The following is an 18051-nucleotide window of genomic DNA, read 5'->3' as shown; positions in this document are numbered from 1 at the left end:
GGCTCAATTTCCTGGACTGTAAAATGGGGAGAGAGGTGGTTCTTGCCATGCCCGGACCTCCCTTCTCAAGATGGTTTTAGGGGCTCTGCTCAGAAAATGGAGTCCAGGCTACTTTGTGAATCTCAATGTAGAAATGGTGTTCCTGTAGAGAATGGGGTGTAGAGCCACCAGGAGTGGAAAGCTTAAGGATATTGAGGGCTTGACAAAACCGAGGTAAATCTGAGGTAATTCTCATTCGTTGATTAAATGCATATTTACCTAGTTTGGGGCACTGGAGGATACATCCAGGGAACCACCTAGACAACGCCCTTGCCTCCTAGAAGTGGGAGTTGGGGTGAATAGATATTAAAGAGATGATTAAAGATTAAAGATTTTCATTTTTATGAAAGAAAGGAAATGAAACTGAGTGATGTGTTAAAGAAGGCCTGAGGAGATTAATTTAGGTTGGATGTACCAGGAAGGTCTCCATGAGGTTGAACACAGGAACCCAAGGAAGGAATGGTGTTCTGGAAAGAGAAAAGAGCCAGTGTAAAGGCCCAGGAGGGAAAGTGTCTGGACTGATTGAGAACAGGCCAGTTGTGGCTGGAGAGTGGTTGGAACTAGTTCTTTGTCCTTTTTCCATAATCCCACTCTACCTCCAGGCTAAAGTCTGTGAAGTATGACAAAGGTAGTGGAGAATAAATCTTCAATTTTAAAGAAAAAGTAGACAAGGAAAATACAGCCATCAAATGAATTGCTGATGGGTACATGACTGAGGGGGAAAGCCTCAGAAAATCACTTTACTTCTAGATTCAAGTCTTTTGTTAGTCCCCTATATCCATCTTTATTTAGTTCATAGTGTATTTGCCAAGCCCCGCTAATACCCCAGGCACTGGGTGACTAAGGCATTGATCCGTGTCCTCAATAATGTGAATGTGGTTTTATACAGGTGGGTTTTGTTCTCTGACCACCCCTGTATGTACAGACACACACGTAAAATATTTTAAGCTGCAGCTAAGTAGTGTTGTGGTCAACAGTGTCAACATTTACCAGCTATATGACTTTGAATAATTTTCTTAACTTTTTTGAGCCCTGTGTTTTCATCTGGACAGTAATAGAGCCTTTTTTTCTAGAATTGAGCGTTAAATGAGTTAATGTAAATAAAGAGCTTAGAAAATTGCCTGACACATACTTAAAATTGGAGTTGTTATTATGAAGCACTGGCTGTCTGGTAAAGACATTGGACTAGTTAAGTGATATGAACAGTGACATTTTTAGGCAGTGTGATATAGGGGCAAAACACTGGATTAGAACACTAAGGTTCTAGTTTTAGCTCTTCTGCTTTTGGCTTGTCACTTGGCATCCAGGCCAGAAGTTTATTTAGAAAACCAACTAGTGGAAGTAAATACTACTAATGAAATGAAAGTAAAGGTGCTTTACAGTGTACAGAATTCCCTTACAGGCATTATATTGTTCAACCCCCACTAGAATTCCTGTAATAGTAGAGGCCATTTGCCTGCTTCCTATTTTAAGACCTTTCTAAAACTACCATTTTCTTATCCTTGTACCCCTAGTTCCCTGTGCTCTAAACACAGTGGTACCCTTACCCCAGGCCCTTTCATGTGCTCTTCGCCTGAAATCTCATATGCCTGCCAACATATTTCTCCCAACAGACCACCGCCCACCCCCACCCCCACCCCCACCCACGCACTGCCCCACTCCAGTCCTGGAGCTCTCAGCTCAAGCATCACTTCCTCAGGGAAGCCCTTTCCGATGCCTACGGTTTGTCTAGATAAGATTCTTTTACTTTACATTGTGTTCTTTTTCCTTGTAAGCTTTATTTCACTTTTTTTTTTAATCGCTTTATTTATTTATTTATTTATTTATTTGACAGGGAGAGAGAGAGAGAGATCACAAGTAGGCAGAGAGGCAGGCAGAGAGAGGGGGGAAAGCAGGCTCCCCGCTGAGCAGAGAGCCAGATGCAGGGCTTGGTCCCAGGACCCTGAGATCATGACCTGAGCCCAAGGCAGAGGCTTAACCCACTGAGCCACACAGGTGCCCCTTTATTTCACTTTTTAATTATACTCCATTATATGATTGATTGATATCTGTTCCCCTTACCATACTGTAAGCTTTGTGAGAGCAGGAATCATTTAACTCACCATTGTATTTCCAGCACTTTGCAGAGTGTCTGGTACTATTTGTTGAGTGAATAACTTATGATATCACTGATAACTAAGTTGCTGCTCTTTAATGGTTCCTTTTTATGTGGGCTTGCTTGGCAATTCAGATAACACTGCCAGCAACAAAATGTCTGTTCCAGTATTTGGATGAATTCGGAAATTGGTCCTTCACAGATGTGGCTCTGCCTGGAGAGGTAAATAGGAATAAAAGAACCCAGATTAATCACTTTTTAGCCATTTATATGCTGATTTGTGGGTTTTTTAATACAAGAAATAGATAATTTAATAGTTGATTGAATTGTAAGTTAAATCTAGTTCATATGGAACCCATTAATAGCCCAAATATTATCACATAATTTCTTTTAAGTGAGGAAACAAAGCATCCGTGTGATTTTCTTGAAATTAAAAATGATGGTCTTTGTTTCTCTATCACAGAGGATCAAAGAACAGAAAAGAAGACTGGTGGGTTTGCAGAGAGTTGGGAGTTGATAGTCTCGGTAGCCAATAATTTCAAATATTTATCTTCTCAACAATAATTTGATTCATGCAGTGGAGTTACTGGAAATCACCTTTTAATTGCTTTACCAAGGTTAAGCAGATTTTTGCGAACTATGTGTCAAGTTTCTACTGGAAAGTCTGGTAAATAGGACACTCTAGTAACATTTTTATTTAGTTCTTTATTTTTGGACGTTCCTTTCCTATCCCGTTCAAGGATTTTTTGGTATCACTTATTCAATTCAACACTTTTGATTCCTTGAACTAATTACTCAGGGTAACCAGAGAGCTGATAGTTTAATGAAAAAGCTATATGTTGTTTTAATCATTAAATTACTTATTTATTGCCTTCAACAGTTGTATTTATGGTGATCTTGAAGTTTTGTTGGAACATGCCTTTATAGAAAGAAGAAAAACCCTGTGTAATAACCTTACTTTACAAGGACTTGTGGGAAGTTTTAAGATTTGTTTCCAAGGAGGGGCGCCTGGGTGGTTCAGTGGGTTAAAGCCTCTGCTTTCGGTTCAGGTCATGATCCCAGGGTCCTGGGATTGAGCCCCCCATCGGGCTCTCTGCTCAGTGGGGAGCCTGCTTCCTCCTCTCTTCTGCCTGCCTCTCTGCCTACTTGTGATCTCTGTCTGTCAAATAAATAAATAAAATCTTAAAAAAAAAAAAAAAAAGATTTGTTTCCAAGGAGTCAAGTGACAGTACAGCATCTGTGTCTGGAACCTTGAGTGGCTAGCCTGTTAGAGTCTTACACATTCCTGACTTGTCGTGTAGGAAGAGCTGAGCCAACACTGAGATCAGGGCCAAGAGTAGAGGCCAGTTGTCCAAATGACTTAATAGAGCAAGTTAGGTGTGCCTTTGTAGAGTAGCACCCCCTCAGTCATAGCACTGAACCACTGGCCTCATGTATTTAGCTGTTTGAGTGTGACCTTTTGAGGGCTCTCATTTGGAATTTATATCTTTGAGTTATCTTACCTATGTGCCAAATGCTCCTTTAGTCCCAGAGCACTTCCTAAAGCAGATACTGGTCCCCTTTAATCAGTACCACTTAGGAAGACTGTAAAGAAGTCCATCTTAAAACTCATCAGGTCCAGCCTCACATCTGATGCAGAGCTCCCTAGCCAGAGTTAGTTCATCTCTTTTTACTTCATTGCCGGTTGTGAGGAGCTTAAATAGTGTTGACTTTTTCTCTCCACGTATGATTACCACCTTTAACATGATAGACACATTTGTGCTCCCATCACACACAGTTAAAAAAAAAAAAAAAGTGTTCTTCCTTATATATTGGAGTTTGACTTGCCTCCAACCTGACATGCCTAGAGGCTGAGATTCATTTTATAATTCCCTTCTGTCCTGCCATTCCTTCTCCATGTCGCTTGTCACATTGCTGCCACCTCCTTCCCATGCTCTCTCCAGTGCCCTGAGTGCTGGAGAGTTAAACAGCTCTGTGCCAAAAGGCAGGACCGCCTGGGAACAGCGATTCAGCTAGCATAGCTTATAGTGATGATGAGGGGGACTGAACAGAGAAGGTGAAAGGCACTAGCATGGGGCATTTTTAGGATAACAGTATGAGCAGATTCATGCCCCTGGCATCTGGAAATCTTAGAGTAGAAGGATGGGAGGTGAATTGTTTAAGATGGGAAAGGAATAGGCTAGCTCAGACACCCAACTATCCTTTCTGATTCACCCCTAGACTCCAGGTATACCCTGTAAGGATGAAAGGCAACCTCAGGTGCACAGTGTGATGTTTAGAGACCAAAAAAAAAATTCTCCACTATAATAAGAGGCCTGAAGTCTTGATAGGTTAAACCTTTCAGTCCTTAACTGTTGACAGTAACCCCAAAGATTCTGATTCCTGGAAATGTTAATATTGTTGCATAGAAAAGTTCCATGCATAAACAAGGATATCACTCTCTCCTGTTTGGATAAGTAGTAGGAGGTATGAGAGGTATTGGGGCCTAGAAAATTAGAGTGAGTGGGAGAAGTGAGAGGCTTGTGGGAGCAGACTCAGACTTGGAAGGTTTCATGGATTTACTGGAGTCACCTTATTTGCCCTTTTTTTTTTTTTTTTTAAGATTTTATTTATTTATCTGAGAGAGAGAGCGTGCACCAGCAGGGGGAAGGGGCAGAGGGCGAGAGAGAAGCAGACTCCCCTCTAAGCAGGCAGCCAGATGTGGGACTAGATCCCAGGACCCTGGGATCATGTCCTGGGCTGAAGGTAGATGCTTACCTGGCTGAGCCACCCAAGCACCCTATTATTTTTTTTTTCAAGATTTTATTTATTTATTTTAGAGAGACTGCATGTGTGCACAGGCATGAGCGACCTAGGGGAAGAGGGAGGAACAGAGGAAGAGGGACAAGCAGACTCTGTGCTGAGCACAGAGCCCTGCATGGGGCTCCATCTCAGGACCCTGAGATCATGACCTGAGCCAAAACCAAGCATCGCATGCTCAACTGAGCCACACAGGCACCCTACCTTATTTGCCCTTATTGTTCATGTGTTGATAGAAGCTAGGCAAAAAAATAAAGAAAGAAAGAAAAAATAATAATAATAATAGTTTCTTACCTGGCTGCTCACACATGCAACCTCAAGAACTCTGATAACGGCCTGCCTTCGTGTGGCAAGCAGGTCTTGGCTGAGAAAGACACATACCAAAGATTGGATAGTTCTTGAGAAGTCACGCAATGCCAGCAGGTTTCATGATGCATTTGCCCTGGTAGTGTTTATTGAACTTGAATCTAATTATTGTATTATTTGTGAAACATTTCAGAAATGCCATTTGTATTGTCTTCATTCTTTTTCTTTCCTGCTCCATTGCTTCTAAAATAATGCATCTTTTTATTAGGTTGATTAGGTGAATAGCCTGGGATTATCGAAAAATCATTCTTCACCAAGGTTAAAAGCAGCACATATTGCAAAGTATATGCCAGCCCTTGGCTGAAAAGACTGGTAATTAGAATACCTTTGTTGGGATGCCTGGGTAGCTCAGTCAGTTAAGCATCTGACTCTTGGTCTCACCTCAGGTCTTGTTCTTAGGGTTGTGAGTTCAAGCCCCATGTTGAGCTCCACTCTGGGCATGAAGCCTGCTTTTAAAAAAAAAAAAAAAAAAAAAAAGGTAGAATATATGTGTTGACTTATTTAGTACAATACAGATTCTTGAAATTTTAAATTTAAAATACATTTCTGAAGAAGGAAAAGACAGTCAATTTTTTAAAATAGGAAAATTTTCAAATGAAAGAAAGATAGTATTGCATTAAAAGTCATGTACAGGGGCACCTGGGTGGCTCAGTGGGTTAAAGCCTCTGCCTTCAGCTCCGGGCATGATCCCAGGGTCCTGGGATCGAGCCCCGCATCGGGCTCTCTGCTCAGCGGGGAGCCTGCTTCCTCCTCTCTCTCTGCCTGCCTCTCTGCCTACTTGTGATCTCTGTCTGTCAAATAAATAAATAAAATAAAAATAAAAGTCATGTACAAGAATGTTCATAGGAACACTAGTAAGAACTACAAACTAGAAACAATCTTGAATGTTCATCAGCTATAGAATGGATACATAAATTATGGCATAGTCATATATTGGAATACTGTACAACAATGAAAACAGATTAACTGTTGATGTTTATCACAAAAATAATGAGCAAAAGAAGACAGACACAGAAAATGTATTATAGCTCAAAAACAAGAAAAACTAATCCATGATAATAGAAGTCAGGAGAGAGAAGGGAACTAAATAATGGTGCAGGGGTACAAAGGAAACTTTTGGGGGTGCTAGTAATGTTTTCTGATCTGAGTGGTGTGTACATGTGTATTCACTTGATGAAAATTCACTGAGTGGTTTATGAATTGTGTACTTTTTATTTGCATATTGTACTTTAGTAAAAATTTTTACTTTACAAAAATAGGTAAAATTATCCTCATTATTTTAATCAATGTGATTATTAGATAGATAACATTTTAAGGGAAAGGTGTGTTCAAGTTCCAAAAGAACTGTCATGTTACTTACTATCTGAGTGGACTAGGTCAGAAATTTCTGTGAGCAATACTGAACATAAATCACATATTTTGTAATTAGTGGTATAAATGAGTTAAGTAGTCTAGCTTACTGATGTATGCAGTTTGCTCACTTAGATAATTGTCTCCTGTCACTTTTTAAAATTCTCTCCTCTTGACTTCTGTTTTCTGGGAAACTATCTTGAAGGGCACTGTGGTATAGAGCGGATGTTGTAATTTCAGAGTCAAAGAGGTCTTAGATTCCTAAGTCATCTCTTACTAAATGGAAGACTTGAAACAAGTTGAAATTCTGAGCTGTTACTTCTTTGTTTGTGGAGCTAATAGTACTTAGAAGGAGGTATAAGGATTAAATGATGCTTAGTTTGACGTAAGGCACATAGTAGATGCTCAGGAAGTGTGTCCTGCTTTCCTTCCATCCTTCTCTCCATGGTTCATACTAATAGAAACAAAGAGAGTGCATATAACCTTTACACCTGGGCCCTTGGTAAGGGAGGAAATCACCCACAGCATACATGATTTCTTAGGGGCAGTCTACACAGAAAATTGTAGTGCAGCTCCCATAGAATAGGAACTCCATGTAGATGAGAGTCACTTCACTTCCCCACTATTCATTCACTCCTTACCTTACCTCCCCTCCCCACCACACAAGAAAAAGGTTTCCTATGGGTGGCAGGAAACTAATCTTTGAGTATAAATAACGCCAGGATTTCTGATAAAAGGGTATATATTATGTATACCTGGGGGCTTCCAGGTGGCGCAGTGGTTAGGCATCCGATTCTTGGTCTCAACTCAGGTCCTGATCTCCCGGTTGTGAGATCCAGCCAGGGTTGGGTTCCCTGCGGAGTCTTCTTAAGACTCTCTCCCTCTACCTCTGCCCTCCTCCCTCCCCACACGCACTCACTCTCTTGCTCTCAAGTAAATAAATCTTTTTTAAAAATGCATATCTGAACTTGAGGCATCCCTGTAAGTGTGTTTTGTATTGATGAACACTTATATTCAGTATGCCACCTGAGTTCCATTTCCTGATTTCAAGTCTTGATCTAGGATTTCAAGTCTTCACCTGTGTGTTTTTTATTTTTTAATTCTCAGGCAATCCAGATTCTTCAATTTTTATTTTCCCATGAGTACAAAGACTTCTGACAGTCACAGCATAACAAAACTTAAACCAGATACTTCGTACCTATTAAGAAGGTCTGTACCCAGTAGTATTTTACAAATAGTTATTACCTTACTTTTAAATATTTGTGAGGTTTATCCTAATTCAGGCCTTTTATTTTTGCCAAGGTGAATAATTTAACAATGAATTGCAAATGCTGTGTGAGCATATTCACATTTCAGGTGGTTCTTATGTCAGAATGAGAGACCTATTCCTAGTTATAATACACCTTAAGCAGTTCGAATTTTTGTTTTCCAGTTTCTTTGAGAAAGTAAAAGTGTCACGATATCCTTACACCAATAGTAGTTACCATTTATTGCATGTCTGCTATGTGCCAGGCACAGTGTCAGGCTCTTGACATACATATTTAAGATCTGATCTTCAGCCTTCACAGTAACCTCGTGCAATGTAGTGTCAGATCAGCTTAGTGTCAGAGCCTCAAAAATCCAATATATTTGTTTAAATAGGAAAATATCAAGACTAGATATGTTCAATGTTACATAATCATGGGCCACGCACTCCATAAATACGGATGATGTGAATCCGTTATTGTGAAGGGCAAGGCAAGCTCACTCATTCCTCTCAGTGAAGACAGGTTCTTTGTCCCAGGACTTGTTTATTGTTATTTGAGACCCTGGCTCCCAAACCTGCCCCTGTGGAGATCATAGCTGGTCTATCCTGGCAACTGACCTGGGGATTCAGGTATTCCCAGTCGGATCCCAGTTTTCACTACAGTAGGTTCTGTAGCCCTACCTGACTAAAAAACTCTGGTTGCAAAATTTGGTCAACTATATACTTTGGTGAGCCCAGAAGAGTTGATTCAGAGTCCCCATTGTATTCTCTGTTTTTTTGTTGTTAGAAGAGTGATACTGTTCTACTTGTATTTGAGAGGATTTATATTATAAAACCTACCACCACATAAGGCCAAGCAATAATAGTTTTACTTTCCATCGTTCTGTGGTCTGTATCAGTTTTATATGCTGTGCTCTGTTCTCATTTGTGTGCTGTTCAGGAATAACTCGCTTGTTCATGTTAAGTTTAAGACTGCCTTCATTGCTAGTCTTTCTAGCCACCACTTTCTAACTGCCTTCCCACATACAGTCTCTTCTTTTCCATCTGTCAACAATGTTTCCCAAGGGGCTTTTTTTTTTTTTTTTTTTTTTTTTTTTTGGAAGATCCAGATGTGATCGCTTCATTTCTCTGACAAACCTCTGGTAGCTCTCTTGTCAACAGTGTCAGCCTCTCTCTTCCCCTGACCTCTCTAGCAGTTTCCCAACTGATTATCTGCTGTTCTATTTTCCTTCATACCTGCCAGTTTGAGGTGTCCCTTCTGCCTGGAACTCTCTCCCTGTCATCCCATTTTTTGCTTGCTAAATTCCATTCTTCCTTCAAGACCTAGTTAAAATAGCTCCTCTCCTATGAAACCATCATTGGCTCCCACAGGCAGAGAGAGGAGCTTTTTCCTTTGGATACTCATTGTAGCATTTACATTGCGTAGCTATTAAAGGTTCTTTCTTAAGTTCTTCAGGGACAAGGACTTTCTCTTCATTCTCTTCCTTCTTCCTCCTCCTCCTTTCTTCTTCTTCTCAGTTAATTGACTGCCTAGTTCACAGCAGTTGCTTTCAAAGGTTTGGTGGTCTTGAATTTGATTAGTTTAAAACCACCATAGGAAAATAATCTAGTAGCTTTTTTTTTTTTTTTTTACTTCAGGTACTTGGTCTTACAGCTCTTTTGGCAACTAATGAGGCTCTTTTTCAGAAGCATTATTGTGCATGTGGGCAATCTTCAAGGGTTAAGGAGCTGAGTGGGTAAAGTCCCAGCCTTTGACGACCTCAGGTTCCTGTACCAAGAGCTACTTTAGTGTTTTGTACACAGTGATTACTACAATGCCTGGAGTGTAGTAACCACTCAATAAGTGTTAGTTACTATCAGTATTACACTTACTGTTGACTCTACCAGCCAAGAATTGTTAATGCTTTGTCTAATTTGTACTATCAAAACAAAAGATTGTTCTTTTTTTCAGATCAAATGCAAAATAATATTACGCTAGTGAATATGGTTTTTAGAACTACATGTAGACACAACCAACTATCTCCTGGAGCTTCTCATTCTAGGGAAACACCCCCTAATTGACAACTATTGCCCGTTACCCTTTCCAAAACTCTCTTCCCTTCCTTCTCACTGTGATCTTATTGTCTCTAGGACTGCCTGTGGCTGCAGTAGCAGTAAGAGAAGCTCTCAGGTGAGAGTCTTACCCCAACATTATCTTTTTTTCTTTTTCTGGGGTGCACTTGAATTAAATGTTTTCCCTCACTTCTGAACATTGCCTGAGGATTTCGTCTTACTTCTTATATTTTGATATTCTAGAAGAAGCCTCTGTTTTATTTATATGTGAAGATAGGATATGGTTTGTGACAATATATTTTCAAAAATGATGAAATGGAAAATAATTTTCTGAAATAATCCTCTCACCTGCTCTTGCTGGATTTAAATCTTTATTGAAAGCACTTACTTTTCATAGTTTCTCTTTCATCTTCTCTCTCCCACTCTTACTTTCACTCTTTGTCTCTGCTTGTTTTTCCAGAAGGTGCACATTCCTCCTTGTTCATTTTTAAGCAGCTTCGAAAGTTGCTGTTGATGATGCCTCATGCTTTGGAGGGAGAAAACCAACAGTGAGATCAAGAATTGTAAGAATTCAAATCTGTAAAGAAAGGTTGCTTTTCTGGTTTTGAGTGCTTGAGATGGTCCAGGAAGTTGGTATGTGGAGAAGAGAGCAAGGTGCTGGGGGGGCAGGAGGGCACTTGCCCTAATAGAGAGCACCACTTCTTATAAAGCTGCAGTAATAAGATAATGGTAGTAGTGTAAAGAAAGATAAGTAGAACAGTAGTGGAACAGAATAGAGAATTTAGAATTATAGCCACACATACAGAGAAGCCTGAAATAGGATAGAAGTGGCATTACAGATTAGTAGGGAAAAGGATAGATTGTTCATTAACGGTGCAGGAAAATTGACTATCCACACAGAAAGAAAATTAACTAGATTCTTACTCCTTATCAAACTCAAGAATCAATTTGCGCATAGATTGAGGCCTTAAATGTGAAGGACAGGGACAAAAGCTCATAAACATTTATAAGAAATATGTAAAATTATACTTATGACCCTGGAGTAGGACAGAATTTTCATAAATAAAATGAAGTACAACCTGTAAAATAAATGTTGATAAATTCAGCTTTATTAAATTTAAGAACTTCCATTCATCAAAAGACACCATAAAGAAGGTGAACAAATGAACCACAGGGTAGGAGAAGATATTTAGCTTAATATTTAGAATATCCAGAATATTTAGCTTTTTTAAGCTGACAACTTCTCTTTGACCTAGTATCTATAATCACTGATCATTAGCAGTATCTTGGGATAGTCCTCCCCTCAGCCTTATCTGAGGCTGATTGGTCCTGTGAATTTAATGTTAAAGGAGCCATTACAGAAAGTTTTCTGAGTTACAAAATCTGCTTCAGCTCAAAACTGAAGGAATCAAACTGCCTGTTTTAGGGAAACTCAATAGAAAGATAAACTTTTCTAGCATTTTTTTTTATTTCTCTACTACTCAATAATACTTCCCTAAGATTATTTCTATAATATTAAAATTCATGCATTTCTTGCAGCAAACTACAGTTCATAACAGCAACAAAAATACTAACAGGACCTAAAAGTGGTAAAATTAATAGTTGCAGCTGCATGTTTGGATTTTATTTCTTAATATAAAATACCTACTAGTTATCTACCCATTTGATTTCTTAGAGACTTCTTATTTACTATTTTGAGGAAAAAGATTAAAACTCTAGACTTTAAACATGCAATAATTATGTTTTTAACAACTGTCAATAGACTTTTCTGGTACCTGTGAAATGATGCTTTTTTCTTTCATTTCTGTTAGTTGGAACCAAACTAACTGGGAAGAAAGGCCAGAGCGTTTTACTGAATCACTGACACTGGTGACCTGGTTTCATTGTAGCAGGTGGTAAGGTACCAGTTCTTATAGGATTTTGACTCTTGGAGGTAGGGGCCAGTTCTTTTATATTTGTCAGTCATAGTTTTCATGCCCCCATTTCTCTCTCATTGCTATTTTGGCAGTAAAATAATCTGAAGGGGAATTATGTTAATAGATATGGCTCTTTAATAGTAGATAGAATCATTGGAAAGTTACCAGAGAGTAAAAGAGTTTCATAGAGACCAGTACTTAAAAGTATAATACTTGAGGTAAGAACTACAGGAAAGTGTTTTGTAAAATTGCATAGTCTAGTTTATGGTCGAGGGAGGGCCAAGCAAATGAACTGTGTATGCATTTGTGTAGTAGTGTATAGTTTTTATATGTATTGCTAGAAATAAATTATACCAGAGCTTTTTTTCTTGTATTCACATGGGACCAGTGCCGTCACTAATGAAGTCTTTCTGATTTGTCCAGGAATTAGGTCCAAAGTGGAATCTCTTTATCCTGGATTCTTTGTGGAAGAGATTGGAAGGGGGTTAGGGTCTATTCAGTGGAGCTGAAGAGACAAGGGGTCTGTCGCATTAACAATGCTTGCATTTAGGGGGTCCTCCCCAGGAGACTAGCACAATTCCTGGTTTTTGGATGATTTTTCATAATTTTTACAGATGGTGGCACTATTTTTTCCTGTGAATAGAAAGCTGAATTATCTGGTTTTCTAATTTTATGAGGACTTTAAAATATAAGTTAACTTATGGGTACCACTATTATAGTCCACATTTTAGCACTTTAGTAATGGAGTCTTCTTACTTCTTTTCTTGTTTAGTCCTGGTGTTTGGCTTTCAACCTCAGAGTGAGGTGTGTTAGCACCTGGACAGGGTTTTGCTTCTCACATTGCCACTTTACAGTAACAGAAGTACAGTTGTTGATAGCAATCTAGTGCTCTGAATCTAACTTTGATCTCACACCTTTCTCAGATAGAGCCACCTTCTTTTTCGGCATGCTGTGACAGAGAGCTATCCAAAAAAGTATGATTCCCACCTCCCTGAGGGGTGATCCAAGCTGTTACAACCCAAGACCTGATAATTAAAGTTCTGAATTCATCTTTGTCTGTGTTTACCAGGAGAAGTCTTGTTTCCAAACTGAAATGTTTCTGCTAATTGATTTTGGTACCTGTCATTGAAGAAGCTGGTGCAGCATATCCAGATATGCTTAGCCTTGTAGCTGTGTCTTCTGTAGAGGGCAGAATCTGCACAAGATAGTACCAAAGATGAATTTTGATTTCTGATTTTTTTTCAAGTAGCCTGGTTTCTCCCCGCCTGATAGAAGTTGCTGCATCTTTCCAAACAGGTTCTCTAATGATCTTGCTTCACCATGGCTACAAATATGGAGGGGCTGGTTCAGCACAGAGTGGGGACCCAGCAGGTGGCTGAGGTGAGTGACAGGGGCTAGCACAATAGCTGGCACCCTTACTTTTGAAAGGAAAAGTACATCAGTGTGCTCTGTTCTTTGAAAATAGTCCCAATGAAGTCAGCATGTGATCCAAATCCAAAGCAGGATGCTGCCATGGAAGAAAAAATAAAAAATGACAAGAACATTTACTCCTAGTGTTTCTTTACATGAGTAGGGTGGCCTAACTGCATACAGTAAGGTGACTTTTAAAAAAACTCACCTTAAACCTGAAACTAAAAGAATCCAATGCCTCTCAAACCTGTGATTATAGTTTTAACTCGAAGGTTCTTAGTTTCTTGCACTTTTGATACTTTGTTAATACTGTGGTATAGAGGATTTGGGCAGGTACTGAGAAATCTAGAGGTAAATGAGCCATTGGACCTCCTTTAGCAGCCTCAGAGGCTGGTTAAGGAGTAATTATAAATCAAGATGAGAAGTTTAATTCCATGTGAGGAACATGATTATCCTGGAGAGGGTTTTGAATAACAAGTAATCATTTGTCAGACCCAAAGAAGTGGGGTAAGGAACTCTACAGCTGATGCTGGCAAGGGCACCCTAAGTCAGAAACCTATGTAAGGTCAGGACAGAGGCGTGAAATAGCTGGTATGTTCAGGCATCTTTGGGTGTAAAGAAGGGAAATAGGGCCAGATCTTTTCACTCTGTACCAAGCCTATGCAAGGGCTTCAGTCCTCACGACATCCATTTAAAGTTGGTATGATCATTTTTACCGTTTTATAGGCGAGGAAACCAAGGGGTAAAGAGAGAAGTAATTGGCCAAGGGCACACTGACCTAGTTCTTCTTCCACTTCTTCCAGAGTTCCTCCAGTATCATGCATCCTACTATAACCAGGTACCATTGGAAGGATTCACATTGGCACTTTTGAACCAGTACTCACATTTCTAAGGCAAAGATGCAAATTTACCACGAAGAAAAAATGAGCATTTAAAGAAAGAATTTCAAAAGATAAAGTAAGAACACATATGCCAGTTTAAACCAATAAAAATGGTGAGCAGATTTTCCAAAATTTGGATCAACCATTAACTTTAAGGCAATAGTTTAATCACCTCCTTCCCCCAGCAAATAGTGATTAATATTAACTGAAGATGAAAGGTAGATTTCATAAATTTTTTAATATTGCATTTCTGAAAGGGTTATCAGAGCTGTGAAAGTATTAAGTTTAAAGTGCTTGTGTTTATTTGTTGCTTTAGTTTGTGGTAGGAATAATTATCTTGGAAATCATTGTTGGTTTTTCAGAGTTAGGGTTGTTGTGCATTTGATAAGTTTCTGGCTGAAGCTAACTTGGAGGCTGATGTTGGATCACTGCTTAAAGAGGTTTAGAGGAAGAGATTAGTATAGGAACTTAAAGTAGTAACCTATAGCAACTTATAGGCTAATCTAAGTTTTGTGTATGTAGACAGAAAATTTGCTAGCTAAAATGTTCTGTCAGATATCTTATTTCCTTCAGGAAATGGAATTTCATATATTAACTTAGTGTTACCTACTGTTTCCCATGATTTAAAAAAAAGTGCATTTTTAGGAGACTTCTTAAATAATAGAAGGCATTCTTAGTTTGGAGTACAAAAGTAATCTTATTTAAAGTATTCCCTAGATTTCCTTGCTTTTAGTTCAAGGGATAAGTGTGTATGTGTGTGTTCTTTGAAATTGTTTGTTTTTTGTAATTTTGAGTTTAATAACTTTTAAAGTACATATAATAACTATATAATATTAGATGAGCTAAAAGAGTAAGAGAAGGGCACCTGGGTGGCTCAGTGGGTTTAGCCTCTGCCTTCAGCTTAGGTCATGATCTCAGGGTCCTGGGATCGAGCCCCACATCAGGCTCTCTACTTGGCAGGGAGCCTGCTTCCCCAACCCCCACCCCCGCCCTGCCTGCCTCTCTGCCTACTTGTGATCTCTCTCTCTCTCTCTCTCTGTCAAATAAATAAATAAAAGTGTAAGAGAACCTACAGTTCATCATTTCAATGCTGTATAGTAATTGAGTGGGTATGAAGTATCTAAATTGAGGAGTTAATAATAATCACTTTCGGATAGTTGTTCGTTCAGTCAGCAGACAATGAGGGAGCACACCCCTTCTCTGCCTTCCGGCCAGCGAGGACATAGAGGTAAATAATAGGTCAGGGTGTCTGCTTACCAAGAGCTCTCTATCAAAGGTGGTTCAAGCGTGATACTGGCCATGCTAGAGGAGTGAATAGAAAAGGAAAGGCTTTCCATAGTAGAAAAGAAGATCGGCAGGGACCAGACAGATTGGGATTTAAATTCAGGCCTTGCCATTTGCTATCTGGGTGACCACCTTGCTCCTCAGTTTCCTCATCTAGAAAATGAGAGTAATAATAGTACCTGTCTCATGGCATTGGTGTGAGAAGTCATTGAAATAAAAATGTATGAAGAGATTTAACAGGTGCCATGCTTTTGCTCCATGAATGCGATACAGCAACATTGTCAATCATGTAAATGATTTTCTCTCGGGTCCCCAGATCAACCTTTTTCTATCTAGATGAGATAAGTCGTAAATACCAAAGTAAACTACAGAAGTTGGATCATACAAAGTAATGACCTGATGGCATTCAATGTTCTCAAATTTATTCAGTTTTTCAGAGAGACAGTTTAATATAGTGGTCAGGACTGTAGACTGTAGAGTCAGATGGCCTAGATTTGAATCCTGGCGCTGCATCTGAAAACTGTGTGACCTCTCTGTTTTTTGAAATTGTTTATGATGAATTAGTGTTAATTTTTTTTTAAATGTCTGGTAGAGTTCAGCAGTGAAACCATCTGGGGTTGGGGTTTTTTTTGTAGGTACTTTTTGGGTTACTAATTCAGTCTTTTTCATTTGTTGTAGGTCTGTTCATACTGTTTCTTCTCAAGTCAGTTTCAGTAGTTCGTGCTTTTTTGAGAATTTTAACCATTTTATCTAACTTATCTAATATGTTGGCGTATAATTTTTTACAGTATTCCTTTATAATCCTTTTTATTTCTCTAAATTCAGTAGCAGTTTCTTTTCATTCATTTGTGATTCTAGTTAAATCTTTCTCTTTCTTGATCAGTCTAGCTTAAGTTAGGTCAATTTGTTGATCTTTTCAAAGAACTACCTTTTGGTTTCATTGATTTTTTTTTTTAGTTGTTTTTATATTGTCCATTCACTAATTTCCACTCTGAGTAAACGCTAATGCGATACCATTTTGCATCCACTAGAATGACTAGAAATAAAAGGTCAGATAACAAGTGCTGGTGAAGAGGTGGAAAAATTGGAAACTTCTGCATTCCTGATGGGAATGTGAAATGGTGTAGCCACTTTGGAAAACAGTCTGGCAGTTCCTTAAAAAGTTAAACTTAGAGTTACCACATGACCCATCAGTTCCATTCTTAGGTATACTGTTGACCCTTGAACAGCACCAGGGTTGGGGTGCCAGCCACCGTACAACCAAAAATCTATGTATAAGTTTGACTCCCTGGAACTTAACTACTACTAATAGCCTACGGTTGACAGGAAGGAAGCCTTACCAACAACACAGTCAATTAATATATTTTTATGTTACGTGTATAACATACCATATATTTACAATAGTACCTGACTTTTTCTTTTTTTCAGTATTTGTAGACTATTCATTTCATCTGCGAGTTTTTTTCAAATTGTCACAGATCTCCAAAAAATTTGCCAAAGTATGGAAAAAAAATCTATCCATTAGTGAACCAGTTCGAATGCAGTTCGAACCTGTGTTGTTCAAGAGTCAGCTGTATACACAAGAAAAACAAGAACATGTCCACACAAAAACTTGTACACAAGTATTTATAGCAGCATTATTAAAAATAGCCAAAAGGCAGTGCCTGGGTGGCTCAGTGGGTTGGGCCTCTGCCTTCAGCTCAGGTCATGATCTTAGGGTCCTGGGATCGAGCCCTGCTTCGGGCTCTCTGCTTGGCAGGGAGTCTGCTTCCCTCTCTCTCTGCCTGCTTCTCTGCCTACTTGTGATCTCTCTCTGTCAAATAAATAAATAAAATCTTAAAAAAAAAAAATAGTATGTAATCAGCCAGATGCCACTGCCAAAATTAAAAAGTATTTTCCAAGATAAAAGAATTAAAAGAAATGGGGGACAGAAACCTAAGAGGATTTGTGACAACTTTCACTTATTAATTAGAATTACATACTTCCCAAAATATTAAAAGATGATTTACGTATACAATAGACTATGCATTAAAAAACAACCATATATACAGGTGGATTCCAGTTTTAAGTGTTTATACCAAATATTTATAGCTGTATACCATCTAGTATGTAATACAGTGTGCCAGGTATTATGCTAAGCTTATCATCTCATTTAATACTTCCATTATTCTACAAAGAAAATATTACTTTCCCCACTTTAAATAAGAGGAAACTGAGAGGTAGAGAAATGAGATTACTTTGCCAGGTTTCAAACTCTTACGTGAGTTGACATCAGAATCCAGGCCTTTAATCACTATCCAGTAAGTTCAGTTTTTAATATATCCTAAATACTAACAGTGTTTTTAGTTTTCCAGGTTATGGACGATTGTCTTTATACAAACTTCATTTTCCAGGTTTTAATTATAACACTGTTATTTAAACAATTCAACAAATTATTGATTCTTTCCATGGTCAGAGTGTCAGAAGCATGACGAAATTCAAGCCTCTGCAAAATCTTTGTGCTGTGGGGGCGCCTGGATGGCTCAGTGGGTTAAAGCCTCTGCCTTTGGCTCGGGTCACGGTCCCAGGGTTCTGGGATCGAGCCCTGCATTGGGCTCTCTGCTTGGCAGGGAG

At 38.9% G+C, this 18051-nt stretch overlaps 1 protein-coding gene across 3 annotated transcripts in view; it reads left to right on the top strand.

Moving 5' to 3' along the window:
- Positions 1-18051, top strand: part of NR2C2 (nuclear receptor subfamily 2 group C member 2) — an 89230-nt gene that overhangs the window by 1048 nt on the left and 70131 nt on the right. For 2 of the 3 annotated variants that reach the window (XR_004380761.1, XM_032841651.1), the window contains exon 2: positions 13160-13243. The exons of the other annotated variant lie outside the window; for it this stretch is intronic. Coding sequence is in view for 1 of the 2 variants with exons in the window: in XM_032841651.1 (XP_032697542.1) it covers positions 13184-13243 (60 nt within the window). In the remaining variant the exon portion in view is untranslated. The remainder of the gene's footprint in view (positions 1-13159; positions 13244-18051) is intronic. 3 annotated transcript variants of the gene reach the window in all.

This window comes from Lontra canadensis, unplaced genomic scaffold (genome assembly GCF_010015895.1).
Source record: "Lontra canadensis isolate GAN:19392208 unplaced genomic scaffold, GSC_riverotter_1.0 scaffold124, whole genome shotgun sequence".
NCBI classification, from domain to species: Eukaryota; Metazoa; Chordata; class Mammalia; order Carnivora; family Mustelidae; genus Lontra; species Lontra canadensis.
Note: the sequence above shows the minus strand (reverse complement) of the source record. Positions and strands in the feature narration are given on the sequence as shown.